The 16,284-nt window shown below is 27.2% G+C and overlaps 1 protein-coding gene across 1 annotated transcript; it reads right to left on the bottom strand.

Moving 5' to 3' along the window:
- Positions 1–994: 994 nt before the first annotated feature.
- On the bottom strand, positions 995–8,514 carry LOC107441847 (probable serine/threonine-protein kinase clkA). Its single transcript, XM_016055238.3, has 2 exons — positions 8,269–8,514; positions 995–3,281 (listed from the first exon to the last, which is right to left on the bottom strand). The coding sequence occupies exons 1-2, from the start codon at positions 8,284–8,286 to the stop codon at positions 2,268–2,270; spliced, it is 1,032 nt and encodes a 343-aa protein (XP_015910724.2). The 5' UTR covers positions 8,287–8,514; the 3' UTR covers positions 995–2,267.
- Positions 8,515–16,284: the final 7,770 nt, after the last annotated feature.

The following is a 16,284-nucleotide window of genomic DNA, read 5'->3' as shown; positions in this document are numbered from 1 at the left end:
ATCATTGTTTACGTGTATTGAATTAGTAATTGCACTTATTAATTATTTAATTACTGCACTGAGAAAAATAAGTAGCATTAAGTACCAGAATATGGTAAAATTTACCTCGTTTCTGGCTTTTTGGAAAGTCCAAAAAGCTCGTTAATTTATACTGAATCGCTCTGGTAATGATTTTGGTAAAAATAACAATATTATTTTATAAGCTGTGATAAAATTTATAAAAATGACAAAATTTGGTAATTTATCATGATAACTTAGAGCCTGGTTTAAAAATTATTTATTCTGTTAAATTTACTTTTCAGTTATGTATTTTTTACTAGATATGTGGTTACAAGAACTATAACTTTGAAAACCAAAATGTACGGTAAACCGGTATCATATAGACAGAAAAATTAACAAATGAATAGTTTAAATATCGTATAATTTGATTTTATTAACCAAAATTATGTTGTTGTTGTTTTATAATAATTAGTATTGTTTTTGATTTTTTACAAAATCTTCTAAATACAATCTAGCCAGTCAAATGCAGTGTGATACTATTTGGTTTCAAGAAAATATTAAAGTTCAACTGTACTAAAAAAAACGTGACATATCCAAAAAAATGAATTTTAAGCTATTTTTTCAGTATAATCGATATGAGTATTAGTTGTATCTTTTATTTAGAAATATGAGATAATAAGGGAAAAGAGTTTAAAGCATAAAATTTTTAAAAAAAATTAAATTAAATACATTGAATCCCAATTGTTATGTGCATATGAAAGAAAAAAAAACGCATATATTATTCTAAGGAAAATAAAAGTTATCAGCCCGAATAATAATGCTTCAGGAGACAACGTGATTGTGCAAAAAAAGTTTGACATGTCTTTTTTTTTTTTTTTACCCTCTCTCTCTCTCTTATCTCTTAGAACTCATCCTCTCTTTCCTCCATCTCCATTTTTGTTTGGTAGTTATCTGTACTGGACGAAATAGTATATATTTCTTGGGGTCAAATAAAATCCAAAATAAATATAATTTATTAAAATATCAAATAATAACAGTATACAATTTCAGTATTAAATGATAACAAAAACAAGATGGCAATTACAGGCATTAACTCCCTTAAATAGTTGTGCTACAATATTAACCTTTGTTAACTCAACCAACTGAAGTATTTTACGAATTCTGCATCATGCTGTTAACAGTACATTTTATTTTAAATATTGGGATTAATTTCGTAGTCGTGGATAAAGAGTCATATTAGCAATAAAACAATAACTAAACATTAAAAAAGAAATTATGCATCGAACTACCCACTGCAATGATACCTATTAATGGGTATTTTAAAAATACTTTTCAAATTATGTTAAAAAAATATCAGCATTAGGGTCAAAATTAATATTTGTACAGAAAAAAAAAGTTATTATCATACGTATCAGTACTGAGGAAGGCGGGACTAAAAGCACACAAAACAATTTAATTATCAGAAAAAAAACAGAGAAAAGTTGAAAGACGATTTTTAAAAAGCCCTCCGTGTTTCATCAGGCAATCAAACAGGTTTGAATGTTTTTCATATCAACTTCATTTGCTCGAAATTCAACAATTCATGCTTTTGCTTCATTATTGTTTCATTTTGCTTAAATATTAATTTGTAATTCCATGCGTGTGTATTTTTTTAATTTAATTTTTTAAAAAGAGTTTTAAAAATACGCATAATAAGGGAGGTCATTATGGAATACCATATATATATATATATATATATTTCTTAATAATTAAGTCACTCAAAAAACGTGAAATATGCATCATAAAACATTTCTGCCTTGGACTTGTAAATTCTTTAGTCTCATGATTATAGTTGTATAAATTTTTATAATTATTGTTCTTTATTGCTGTAATTATATAACTCTTTTCCTTATTATATAAGCTTAACTGTTCGTTATATTGAAAATGCTTTTTTTCAGAGAAATATATGGGCTCATTACAAAAATATCTTATTTTGGAAGAACGATAAGATCAATGACCATATTCTGATTTTCAAATGGATTTTTCTGCTTATTGAGTGAATCAAACGTTCCATTATTCCAAACTCGTTCTTTGATCAAATGTTTTTCTTTATTAGCGAACTAGACTGGAAATTCTAGACGAATTTTTCAATTATCTTAACTACGATCTTCACTATCGCAAAAATCGAATAGCACAGTTTGGTATGTACATCGAAGTTTCTTTTAGTTATGTGTACTGCTGTCATGATGTAAGAGCTAACATTGAATTCGCTTTATCAGTTGAAATGTTTAACGTGAAAGGCTCCTACGATATTCTTTATAATGATTATAATTGTAGTTTTTAGCGGGTATTGCTGCAGGTAATATACCACTTTTGTATTCTCTGTCTTGATTGTAGTATTTTAAAGTAGAGTCAGTAGGAATAGTGTGTTCATATTTATTATAGTATCTATTAGTCGTACTTGAAGGTATAATGCTTCCATCTGACTTTTTGTACCGATCGTGACTTTCACCAACGGAATGTGAAGGCATTCTACCAAACACACCATCAGGGCGAATATTGAAATCGTTAAATTTCTTTTTAATGTGATTGGTACTTTCACCAACGAAGGGAACATTTTGATCTAAATTGTGATGATCGTAATTTTTGCTGACATAGTTGAGTGGCTTAGAGCGATGATCACGATCATTATTATACACATTTAGATAATCGTGATGGCGTGGCTTAGGATGGTTGTCTTTATTATAATTATGAAAATGATTGTATCTATTACTACGTTCTTGATTTTCAAAATCGAGTTCTTCATTGCTGTCACCGCCTTCTTCGCTTCCATCAAATGGTTTGTTGTGTGCATTAGGTTCATGGTGTTCTCCACTAAAATCATCATCATCTTTTTCATGTTCTTTACTAAGATCTTTCTCGTCTTTATCATGCTCATTACTATTAAAACCAAACTGTTCTTCATTCTGATCTTGTTCATCACTTGTTTCTTTTTTTAGGTCACTCTCATGACTGGAAAAGTCAAATGGCTCGTCCTCATTGGAATTGAAATCAAAAGGTTTTTCTTGATCATCTTGATCATTGACAACTTTCTTTTTCAGAGACTTGGATGAATGTATAGGTGGCATTTTCACGTGGTACCCAAAAGGTGCAAATGACTCGTTTCCATTTTTCTTCGAAGGTCCCCTGAACACTTTTATGTTTACTCCACCAAATTCTTCTTCCTCTTTATCATCTTCATCACTGTTGTCACTTTTAGCGATCCGGAATAAAAGCAATAAAAATCCCAATGTTAAATGAGCCTGAAAAGTAATATGTAATCAGTGTTAAAGAATGTTATAGGAATATTCTGTTAATTTTTCATAAATTTCAAATATTTAAAAATTAAACATTAAACAAATTCAAATATTAAACAAAGAGTACATAGAATGTTAAAATTAGTCTTATTTACAATCGCATTTTCCTTATAAGGTATGAATGACATTTTCATTATGTCGCATGATTTGAATTAGTTTTAATGTAATTATGTTGCAACAATTCTTTTTCAATCCTGTGTTCCTTTACCCTGAAGGATGCGAGGGACACAGCGATTGACAAATTCCTTTTCAAAAAGATTACATTTTTATTAATAAGTTTAACATCAATGAATAAGAAGAAATTTATTTGTTGCAGCTCATTAATAAACGGGGGCACGACACATAATTAAAAAACATTATAAATACAACCCAAAAACGTTTTTACTGGAATCAATAAGAAAAAAAGATGGAAAAAAATTGCCATTTTATAAAACCTCTCACTAATACTTTAAAATATCTCGACCTTAAAAAAAGTATTGTTACAAAACGCAGTATTAAATTTTATTGTTTTAAAAAATATAGTTTTTTTTCATCACAAAATTAGAAGTATATATATTAGAGATTTAAAATTTTGCTGGGACCGGGTACCGGGTATCCAGTTAAAATTAACTCCTTAATGGTTGCATAATTTTGAAGAAAATGGCAACAGAAGAACTTGTTTTTTTATTCAAGAAAATCATATGAAACAAGGTGCATGTAAAATGGATTCATTTTCAATTTTTGGTTTAATCGCAATTATACATGTTTGATGAGTGCTATCCTGTTTAACATAAACTATTACAAATATTCTGGCACTGCCACCTGGTGCATAAATTGAGAAATATACACGATTCCGAGCATAAGTCACAGATTGTTTTAGTCTTTTTGGTGCGTCAATTTTGAACACTCCAGCCCGGAAACATCACGGGAACGATAAATAGCGGGTGAAACTTCACCTCGTCATTTTGACGGGAGTGAAAAAGAGGACGTTAAGTTTTTAAACTCCCGATTCCGGATGTCCGGTAAAAAAATTTCGTACCGCCCGGGTTTCAGGTACCCGAAAAGTTTGGATTTATTACGAGGCTGATACCGGGTTCTCAGTTGGAAATTATAATATTTATGCAAAAGCAAATGAAAATCGCATAATTTTCAATTCAATAAATATTTTACGAAATATAGTTCTATAGAATATGATTATGCACTTATTTAAAAAACACGCGTTTTTAAGATTTTTTTTTAAACTTAATTTTAAAAAAAAGTTTCTGAAAGAAATTTTAGGTAACAGCTCTAATATTGAATGATCAAGGTAAAATTCTGCTATGAAGTAAAGACATCTGCTAAGAGAGGAGATTAAAATTAATTAATTTTTCATTTGCTTTTCAATAGCATTTATTAGTGAATAATGCGTTCTTTCATATTAACATAAGCTTAATTCGCTTAATTATAGCTGAAAACGAATTTAGACAACTCCACAACCATGCTATAATGCTGCACAAAAAATAACAAACAGTGATATTTTACACAGATATAGCCTAATAAGGGATAAAACTCAAAACAGGGCGAACCTTATGCTTTATTTATGTTGTGATATAAATTTTCTTAAATTTATTTAAGGCTTACGGTCTTTTGGAATTTAAAATTTAAAGAAATCTCTAATAAATGGTGAAATTACGTGTAAATTTAAACACAAATCACAATAATAAAATTTCCTTGAATATCAATCATGTTCACACATCGTCTCGTAAATGTAACATAAAGCGGAGGAAAACACTGTAGATTTTCTATATTTCTTCCTGTTATTGTTTGTTATGGAAGCCTGTTTTAATGGAAGTCTGTTATTGTTTAGATTTAGTCACTCATCCGTATTAAATGAAAAATATTTTAATTATCACGTTTTTTTTCAAAATTATCCGATAACTATTATACATAATTTACCCATAATGAGATCTATCATAGTACAATCTTTATAACTTTTCAACACTCGGTGAGAAATTTTATCTCATAACCAATTTTGACAGAAGATTCGTATTCGGTTTTTCTGTCCCTGTCCTTCATGTTAGGATTCCATCACTGTATCCTAGTGATTTTTAAATCCCAAATAATCAAGCAACAAATAAAGGGCAAATTTGCATTAGAGAACTTTATCTGTGAAACTTACGTGTATTTGGGTAACACGAAAAAATAAATAAGTAAAGCTCATGGAAATCTCCCGTGGTTAGCAGGATGATAAAAGAACTTTAACCAGAGTGGTCGGAAATTGAATTTATTGAGCTAACGAATAATAAACAGGGATTCTAGCAAAGGTTTAGTTCTATTATTTCGAATCACCTTTGATGATTCGTTTTGATTTGACCAACTCTCGTAGTCTGGGCTAAAGATTTTTCTTTCTTTTAAAAAACTCGGTTTAGCGAAAAAAGTGTATTGCCTTTGTTTCTCAGTACAGGAAATAGCAATAAAATAAGAATATTAAAAACAAAAAATTTAATAGGGAAGTAAAACACCATGAAAAGAACATCTGAAATTATGTTTATAAGGGGGGTTAAAGGGATTAATTATGATTTTTATGATTACAGTTAATGAAATGAATAAATTATGGTAAAAGTATCATAAATAAAAGTAAAGCTTTATAAACTTACCTTTAAAACACACATAGTATTAAAATCATTGTTCCAAAACTCGAATTGTATCCCGCAAAACTGGCTAAAGTTACCTCGGTGACCAAAACATGATTACGGTATCGAAATAAGTTATAAGACATTTTCTGGGCAACAAAATTAATGTATAGCAATAATTTAAGATGCGTAAAACTTAAAATATCACTTTGGAATTTCAAAATTTCGAACAAAAATTTTTAAACTGATTTCTGCCTTTGCATTTCCTTATAGGAAATATAAAAACTCTTATATACCAGTAATACAAATGATGTGGTAGACTATTGATATTCTTTAGCAAAACAAGACACATTAAGATAGTTTTGGGTGAGAAATCAGTGCACTGCAATAATTAGAGTTGAGCAAAATGTGAAAAAATAAGTAATTAGGATATAACTAATTTCAGAATAGAGTTTTAAAAACTAGCATAAAATATTAAATCTAAGTCTTCTAATATTAAAATACTAGGAGACAACAGACCTAATCCCTTTATTTACCGATGTTATTTTAAAGTATTTACTACGTTCATAATTGGATACTCGAAGAATTGAAGAATTGAACTCGAGAAGAATTGAAGTAATTATGCTTAGTTATAAGATTTAAATCAGATTTAACGGGAATCCTGTAAGCAACTTCATGCGTGAACCTCATTGGCTTCTGAATCGACAAATCGCACGATTTACCTACGATGACGTCACTTGCAGGTATCTAATTCCTAAAGTTAAAAAGTGGCAGTGAAATTGTTTCATTTTTGATATTTCTTTAAAGATAGCCAAGATTTTTATGAAATAAAAATTTAAATATTCGGGTCTATTTAAAAATTTGTTTCTTTAACTTTTTGAAACTCAATTTAGCAGAAAAAAAAACGAAAAAAAAACAGCCTTTTCGAAAATAAATTAAACGTTTCTCTCATGAACGCCTTGTTCATATCAATACAAGAAATTAATTCACTAATTAAAGGGTCGTAAATTTTAAAGATTAAATGGAAATAGTTATAAGTCCACATAAGTATAGTTATAAAGTGCACTTAAATTTCTTAGTTGTAAAGTGCACATAAATTTGGGATATATAATATTGATGTTGTGGCAGTTCGGAAGAAAAAACTCATTAATTCATGAACAATAAAATAAATTTTTTTATTTTCAAGTTATCATTGCGTAATTTATTATTACGATACTACATACAGTAATAAAAAAATGTTATTTTGTAAGTTTCAAATACATAACTTAAATTTCGAGTTTTCTCATAAAGTTTTTTTATAAAGTTGAGGCAATTTAAAATTAAATGTATAAATTTTGAAATAAATGACTTTCTAGTTGAAATTTAACTTAAAAAATAAAGTTTAATCCGCGGAATTTTTTCGTGAAATTTAATTATTAGGGCAATTTTAAAGCAAAAATTACATAATTAATAAACATTAAAAATAATTTTATTGTTATTTTTTAGTTGCAGTTCTGCTTATAACAAAGTAATGTTTTCCTAGAAGGCTATTCTGGATAAATTTTCAAGTAGTAAAAAATGTTATTTTGAAGTAAGTTTCAAATACATAACTTAAATTTCGAGTTTTCACTCAAACAATTAATTAGATTTTTTTTTATAAAGTTGCAGCAATTTAAAAGTAAAAATTCAACATTTACTTTAATTTTATTGTTTATGGTCACGATATCATTCAGCAATTAATTATAGCTATGATGCTTAATGTAAATAAAAAATAATAACGTTTTGTTTGCGTAAATTTTGAATTACATGACTTTCTAGTTGAAATTTAAATTAAAAAATGAAGTTTAATGCACGGAATTTTTTCGTGAAATTTAATTATTACAGCAATTTAAAAGCAAAAATTGGATGAGTAATAAACAATAAAAATAATTTTATTGTTATTTTTTTTAATTGCAGTTCTGCTTATAAAAAAGTAATGTTTTCTTATAAGGCTATTCCGGATAAATTTTTAAATAGTACACAATTTATTCGAAATTTAACTTAAAATCAAAATTTCACGCGAAGAATCTTTTTTCTCGAAATTAAATTGTTGAGGCAGTATGGAAGCAAAAACTCAACAATTAATAAAAAATGAAAATTATTTTATTGTCAATTATCATGATACAAATCAGTACTTTATTTGTTATGAGAATATCCCACAAAAAATTTAAAATAATTAACTTACTTTTCGAAATTTAGCTTTAAAAATAAATAATGTGTGGAATATTTTCGTAAGATTAAAAAGAACAATATACAGTAGCAATTATTTTAAAACCAATGCTTTTAAGAGAATAAAACTATTTATCAATTTTAATATAACATACCTTAACAAAACATTTCATGACTTGAATAAGGATAAAGTAGTTTAGCTCAGTTAAAAACAACAGTCACGGTAGATGGGATTTTCATGTATGTTTGAGTACAACGACTTTTCGTTGATTAAAACAGAAAAGAACTTTTTTTTTTCCTGAAATGTTCAGACGAAATAGCCACTAATAAAAAAGGATGTTCCGAAGAGATGTCGCAAGGTTTCGTTTATCCTTGTTTATTTAGCCTAATAAAGCAGGATAATTAAAATGGAATATGATCAGGGAAATTTTTTAAAATAAATCTATTCTCGAACTCAAATTAGTATTAATTTTAATTGTAAGAATTCGGGAAGCTCTAAAATATTAAGACTTTTCCTTCTAATTTTAGTATAAAATAATAAAAAATAAATAATACATTTTTGATAAATGTACCTAAAATTATATTAAAGTATTTCTTAAACTATATCTGCAGTTAATCTTCTGTTTTACTGACGAAATTAAGATTTTCAGAATTCTCACTCGTAAAAACGTTTTTTTTTTTTTTTTTTTTTTTTTTTTNGTTTTTTTTTTTTTTTCCATGTTAATCTTTGATGAACAAAAAATAAATACTAAAATTTTGAAAAATGTACCTAAATTTAAAGTATTATTTTATTATAATTTTTAAACTATATTTAAAGTTAATCCTCTGTTTTATAGACGAACTTCAGAATTCTCATTCTCAAAATCGTACACGTTGAGAATTGCTGTGATATTTTAACTACACTTTTCCTATGTTATTCTTTGAAGAATTATAGAAAAATCAATATCCCATTTATTGAAATATATCTTGTTTCGCTTTATTTATTAAAATGTTATGGAGCTTAGTTACCAAATTTTAATTTTTAAGTATTTTTTAAACTTTGCCGCTTTAATAATAGAGCTTTTGAAAGCATTTTTAAAAAAATACTTAAAATAATATAAATTAAAATTTCTCTACTACGTATCATAAAACACATTTGAACAAATAAAATGAAACAAAAAATATTCTGAAACATTACTTAGTGGCTCATAGGGGAGAATTATGCTTATAATTCACCATAGGTTAAAATGGGAGGCATGAGTTTAATATTATTCCAAACGCTTTTAATTAAACAATCATAACTACTAAAACAAATTGACAAAACTCATTCATCTGTAAATACTTTTAGAATGATAATTTAAAATCGAAATGTTCCTTAAACATGACATCTATATCAAGTACAGTTTTTAAAATTAGAAAAATTATAGTGCTTAAAAGCATTTTAAGGTGTTTGTTTGGGGGTTAATGGAGTTAACTGATTTATTGGAATGTGTTTTTGTATGTTTTCAATAGCATAATAATAATAACAACAACAAAAAATACTTACTAAGCTTCGGATAAGTTTTTTTATTTTAGGTATAATTTTTAAAAAAAAGAATATATTATAAAATATCATCTATATGGAACACGGAGGACTTAAAACTATATTCACAAGTTTTAATACTAAGTACTAACACTTAGTGCATTCTCTGTAGAATATTTCGATGGTTATGCATAAGACATTTTTAAAACCATATTTAATTCAAAAATTAGAAACAAAGATTTTACCACAAATTCTAAGCCTAGTTTACTCAAATTCAGAGTTTACTAAAAAAGAAGCAGAAATTTATGTTAATTTTAATAAAACTGATGATTTTATCTCTAGATTTCAGTATATATATATATAGTCACACAATAAAACGAATTACGTAGCCATAAGGCAGCTAGAAATCAAGATATCTGAGTGGATTACTATTCTTTATTTGTGTGCAATTATTGGCTATCTTCTTAAAAATTTAGCTGATAACGTTTGCTTAAGTAACCTGAATTTTATATTTCTACTGTCTTTAAAATATATCATAAAACGACTTATATTTTAGGTAACGTTTTGTAAAATATGCTAAAAGGTGCTGAATTTTGTTTCAGTCAAATTCGCAAGCTTCCATTAATAATTTTAAAGTGTTCCTTAATTATCAAAAATACGTAAGTTACTTGGCTAGTATGCCTTTTTTTACAGTTTAGAAACATAGGATTTTATTACAAAGTGTAGAAATATGCTAAGAGCTTAATTTTCCACAACATTCATATAGAGCAATATTTTAAAAGATATTGAGTAAGATTCTTTATTTTATGAGAATTCCTGATCATTTAGAGCAAAAATATTTATAGGCTTAATGTAACACGAATCTCATATTTTTTTCATGAATTTAACTTCATTCAAATCATACTGCTATTTCTATAAAATAAATTACAAAATAAAGTTCACCATCTTTTTTAAGATGGTCTACTGTAAAAATATTATTAAAAAAATTGGTTTTAATGAACTTCAATATTTAAGCAGAGAAAATCTTTTCGCTGTTTCAGAAAATTTTCATCGTGCACCTTTCAGTCTCACAAGGCAATATATTAAGTATTGTGTAAAAAAATTTAAACGTTTGTACATTTTTAGAGAAAGGTTAAGAAACGTTTTGCTTCAAAGACGATATAAATACGAATAGTCTTTTAGTGATTTTAAATCTTGGTTGAATTTTTTTGAGCTCGCCGCTTTAATTAATTTAATGAAAACAAAAATTATTATTTTTTTGAAACGGTACAAGAGTGTACAGCGCGTAAAAAAATAAAAACAGACCACCCTGAATAATTTTTGATCTAATAATGGGATCGTCGCGTTCTAGAACTCAATCTTAATGCTTCAAGGGGGTAACTTCAAATATGCTAATTAGAAAAAGTAATATGCATAAGTGATATTTTAAGTTACGAAATCAGACACTGAGACGCATTTTCTCTGAATAAACATACCTTTTTTTCAACGGATTCAGATTTCTGACCCCCAAAATATAGGGGGTAGTCGCAATCTAGGAATTAAGGTCCCCATAGTTTGATCAGGGGAGCGGTCCAAAGTTTGGATCCCTCATTGTCAAGTTTATTTTTTTGCGTATTTTGCCATTTCTCGAGAACTTTTTAAGCGACTACAAAAAATTTTGAACATAACTATAAAAATCGTTCCTCCAAAGGCATTAATTCCATGCAAAAAATAAATTTTAGTCAATATTTATTATTTTATTAAGTAATAGTCGAAAAAAATTCTGAATTGTAAGGCATACAATCTTTTACATCATTTTAAAGTAAATAATTTTACATGGCAAAATACAAAATTTGAGTAAAATCGATTGAATAGTTCCTGAGAAATCGAATTTAAAAGAAGTCGTACATTCAAAATTCGATTTCTCAGGAATTATTCAACCGATTTCGCTCAAATTTTGTATTTTGTCATGTTAAATTACATACCTTAAAATTATGTAAAAAAATGAATACCTTACAATTCAAAAAATTTTAGACTATTATGTATTAAATAAAATATAATAAATATTTACTAAAATTTATTTTTTACATGGGATTATCTTTCGATAAACATAATATATATATTTTATATTTATATGCGAAAACTATTCAATTTCACGAGATATGGCGAAATACTCAAAAAATAAAATTAACATTATAAGGTTCAAACTTAGGATCGCTCGCCTGACCAAACTATGGGACCATATTTCTCAGATTGCGACCTTACCCCTTAAAGTTTGGGGGTCAGAAATCTGATTCCGTCGAAAAAAAGCTGTTTATTCAGATAAAGTGTATTTTTGTGTCTAATTTCGTAATGTAAAATATCGTCTGCGTTAATCAATTAGCATATTTGAGATCATACTCTCGGACTATTGAGTCCTAGAACGTGAAGATACGATCTTTAGATCAAGTTATTCAAAGCAATCCGTTTTTTTCGGGGGGGGGGGACCTTGAATAAATTTTTTTTCTTCCAATGTAGGGATTTTCACAACTGAAAAGCCCATTCTTAATGATTCAAAAATTTAAACTCAAATATGCTAATTAATTAGTGCTAACTATTAATTAGATTACGGAATCAGAATTATTTGAATTAAACAATTAGTTTTGACCAAAAACACAAAATGTGAAGTTAATATTATGGGACTGAAAGCTTTTGACAACTCTACTGCCTACAATATTAGTTACTTTTTCTTTCTCACACGTATGCCCGAATTTAAAACTATCTTTCCCTAAAATATCAGTTCTTTGAAAAGGACAGAAATAAGTAGAAAATTCTAAATTTAAGAACTTCCTCAATTTTTTATTTCCCCCCAATTTATTTTTTAGATAAAAAAAAGCATTTAGTGAGCTCAATGACATTTGAAAAAATATACGCTATTGCCATGAAATACATAGACATTACCTTAAAAACATCTGCAGCAAGATAACTTTTTCTTAAAATTACAATTTTAAATAAGTATAACTATTAAAAAATAAATTGATTGTGCCTCACTGCTAAAATTCCATTTTTCTGCAAAGTTTTTTTAACAAACCATTTTTTTTCCCTTCAAAATGTCCAAAGTTTCCAAATTTTATATATAACTACAATTATTATTCCAAAACAAAAACAAAAATTAAATTGCAACGGGGAACAAACTTTTTGTTGCATAGATACAAATACATAATTGATCTTGCCTAATTCGGGTGTGGGAATTTTAAATCTGAAATTAATTTCGTTCTTAAAGCAAGTTTTTTTTTTTTTAATGACATTTTTAGGCGAAATGTACAAGGCCCCTAGTTAAGCTCAATATAGGCCTTAAAAGAACATGCACTGAGGGGAAAATATTGGAATAAACAATCCTATTTACAACCGATATTGGTTAAAAAGTGACTGTAAAATATCGGGTGAAATGGACAATTCTATACAGGGCCGATATCGGCATTTTTACCCTTTTTGATTTAAGATTAATAAATAATGGTCCAATGAGGACCCAAGTTATTTTGCTGCTTGGGTTTAATAAACGTCATATATAACAGTGGCTAGCGTAAATGTGCCACAAACTTGTAGGGAAGTTAGCAGGGTTCGTACGCACCTGGAAAAAATTAAACACTGGTATCAATTTTGTTAAGAAACTTCAAATTTCTTAATATTAACTTCCACTTTTGAATTAAAATTTCATATCCACCATCTTCGGAAGGACAAATATTTACTCAGAGAAAATAAAATATTCTGGTTGCTACAAACATAATAGTATTAAAAAATATGTATATATTAAAATTACTATCACTTTTAAATTTTTCCGTGTGCGTATGAATCATGGTTGGGGCACATCATCAGGATTAAAATTTTCTAAAAACCCATGTCAGGAAATTTCATCATACGCGGCAAGGAGTGTTTCCTCTATTATGACCTGTTCAGAACCACACTAAGAAATAATTCATATTATGGAAGCGCCCCTAGCGGCGTATGATGACATTTCAGGGCAGGGCTTCTTTTTATTTCAGATTTTAATCTTGATGATGTGCCCTAACTTCCTTAGAAATTTGTCGCAACATTTGTATGACCCCCCTGTTATATGTAACTTTTTTAAAATTGTACATTTCGACAAAAAAAGACTAGAATATCATTTAAAATTTTTAAAAAAAAACAGAAAAAAACTTAAACTTGGAATTTTGAAATCAGTGATGTTAAAACATCCAAGTTCCGTTAAAAAATCTCATGCAACAGAAAAAACAATTTCTCCCCAGTGTTATTGTTAAACAGACTTTAAAGAACTGAAGCTGAAAACTTAATAATTCAATTTTAGTTAAATTAACTTTACATGAATTGATATGCATTCAACTATTTTTAACAACATGCTTTATGTGCGTATAATTAGGACATGCATGTGAATGCTTTGTTCTTATAAAGAACATATTGCGGCTTATGAAAAGTGACAAATACATTTTTATTTATACACATGTGTTACTATGCTTAAATTAATAGAAATTTTATTACAAGAGCAAAAATTATGACGTCAGATCATTTAGACAGTTTTAGTACATCTAATCAGATTATGATTGAAATTACTTCATTTATAAGAAAAATACCAGCTTAAAGAACACATTGATGTATTTCATTGAAATAATTGGTTTTCGGACATTCTTGCAATATATTCGGTAAAGCTGAATTATTTTCTTTTTCTATTTATAAAATATTTATTTGTAAGGTATTTCAAGAATTAATGTTAAACGTTGAACTAGAATTTTAAATAAGAGTTTTCTTAACTATACCATGCTCAATCAAGTCCTATCTCAGGTTAATATAGATAAAATCAATCGCAATACACTTTTTCCAGTCGGTTTTATTTTCTCGTCAAGCTTAGTTTAATATAAATTAAATTTGTTATGGACCACGCTTTAGAAATTTTATAATTTTTGGACAAAGCTGTTTTACTTATTGATAATTTATGAGTGAAACAAATTAACTAAATGCTTTATTTCCCTTTAAATAGCATATATAACAGTTTCTATTGTTGTTGGCACATTCAATTGACCAAAAAGTTGCATGGTACGATTCCTTAAATCACAAATTTCTTTGGTTGCTTCTTTAGTGAAAAATTAAAGAAATATCTAGGTACTTTTTTCTATATATCTAATTTCTTATTTAACTGAATTTTTTTCCAAAAACAGTCATTTATTTACAAATTAAAGAATTAAAACTAAAAAAAAAGTTCCTTAACATATAGTAGCCTTGTAGTATTACCTTATTAGACAGCATTTTTATGCTAAAATTTTTTTAAGCGGCATGTAACTCATCAACCCAGTCACATTGGTAAATAAGCTTTATGTAAGCAGTTTCCAGTCATCATTTGTAATTGAAATAATTCAAAACTAATATATTATTTGAAAAAACCTTTTCAGCAAAAGAAAATTTAACAATAACAATTAATAACAAGTTATTATATTAAACAAAAATTAAACTGCAATTTAAAAAATAAAAATAGCAGACGAAGTTGCAATAGAAGAAAAATGATTAAGTTTAAATTTTATTCCTATAAGCTTGGGAATCATCTTTGCTGGGAAAATTTGATTCATTAATTTTTGAAGTCTGTAGTTAAGGCTAAGGTAGTGTCTTGTAATCTGGATGTAGTTTAATAAAAATGATTGAGTAGAAAAACGTTCCTAAATCTATAGTTGCAATGTAACAAAATAAGTGCAAAATAGTTATCAAACATTTGACTTTTATGTGAAATGTAGGTCCTGTTAATTTATTAAAATAATAAAAAAATAATTTTATTAAAAAACAAAGCAATTAATTAATTTCAAATATCAAGCTATAACATGATATAGCAAGCTATAACAAGAATCCAATTATAATTCAAAATTAAGTGAAACTCTGTGGATCCTGAAGAAAAAAAATAACCTGTTTGATTTTCTGTTTATTAAATCAAAAAAATAAAAGATTGCCAAATAAAAGATACAAAAATCAGGAAATATAAAATAAGTTCAAAAAGAAAATGAGTTGTAATGCTCTAATGTTGCTGACTTTCCTAACCTTAATTAATGAATAATGCCTAGGTTAAGGAATCATGATAATGATTTCTGAATAACTACCTTTTCAACAACTTGAATAAAATGGAGAGGTTGAAGTTAGTATACATCACAATTTTAAGGTAATTGTAACACTTTCTTAAACTGATTTTCAAATCATTAAGAAAAAGACCAAAACTCTAAAAAGAGGTCTAATTAAATTTAAAATTATTTTGAAATTTATTATTATAAAAATAATTTTCTCATTATTTTGTATTGAGAAACTAATTGAAAAAATGTAAAAAAATGCAAGCAATTTTCTAAGTTCTTGTATTTTTTAAAAGACAGCTCAAAATAATCAGGAGGTTTCCACAAATTTTACTATGTAGTATTGCAAATGATGCTACCTTTCAATAACGAGATAGCAAGAACAAAATTAAATATGAGAAAAAATCCTTATCCTTTTAAGCTTTCTTTTCCTATGTATGTATGTATTAACATTAAATGATGACATAGTCCTTATCCTCTATTCTAAAGCTAATTCAGATTTATAAACTTATTGGTACAAATCAATGGAAAAAATTTAAGTAAGGTTTGCTGTTATTTTTTAGTAATTTTTACAGCCATGAAGGAAAGCAGTGATTTGACACAAATAATACTAC

Source organism: Parasteatoda tepidariorum, chromosome 1 (genome assembly GCF_043381705.1).
Source record: "Parasteatoda tepidariorum isolate YZ-2023 chromosome 1, CAS_Ptep_4.0, whole genome shotgun sequence".
Classification (NCBI taxonomy): Eukaryota; Metazoa; Arthropoda; class Arachnida; order Araneae; family Theridiidae; genus Parasteatoda; species Parasteatoda tepidariorum.
Note: the sequence above shows the minus strand (reverse complement) of the source record. Positions and strands in the feature narration are given on the sequence as shown.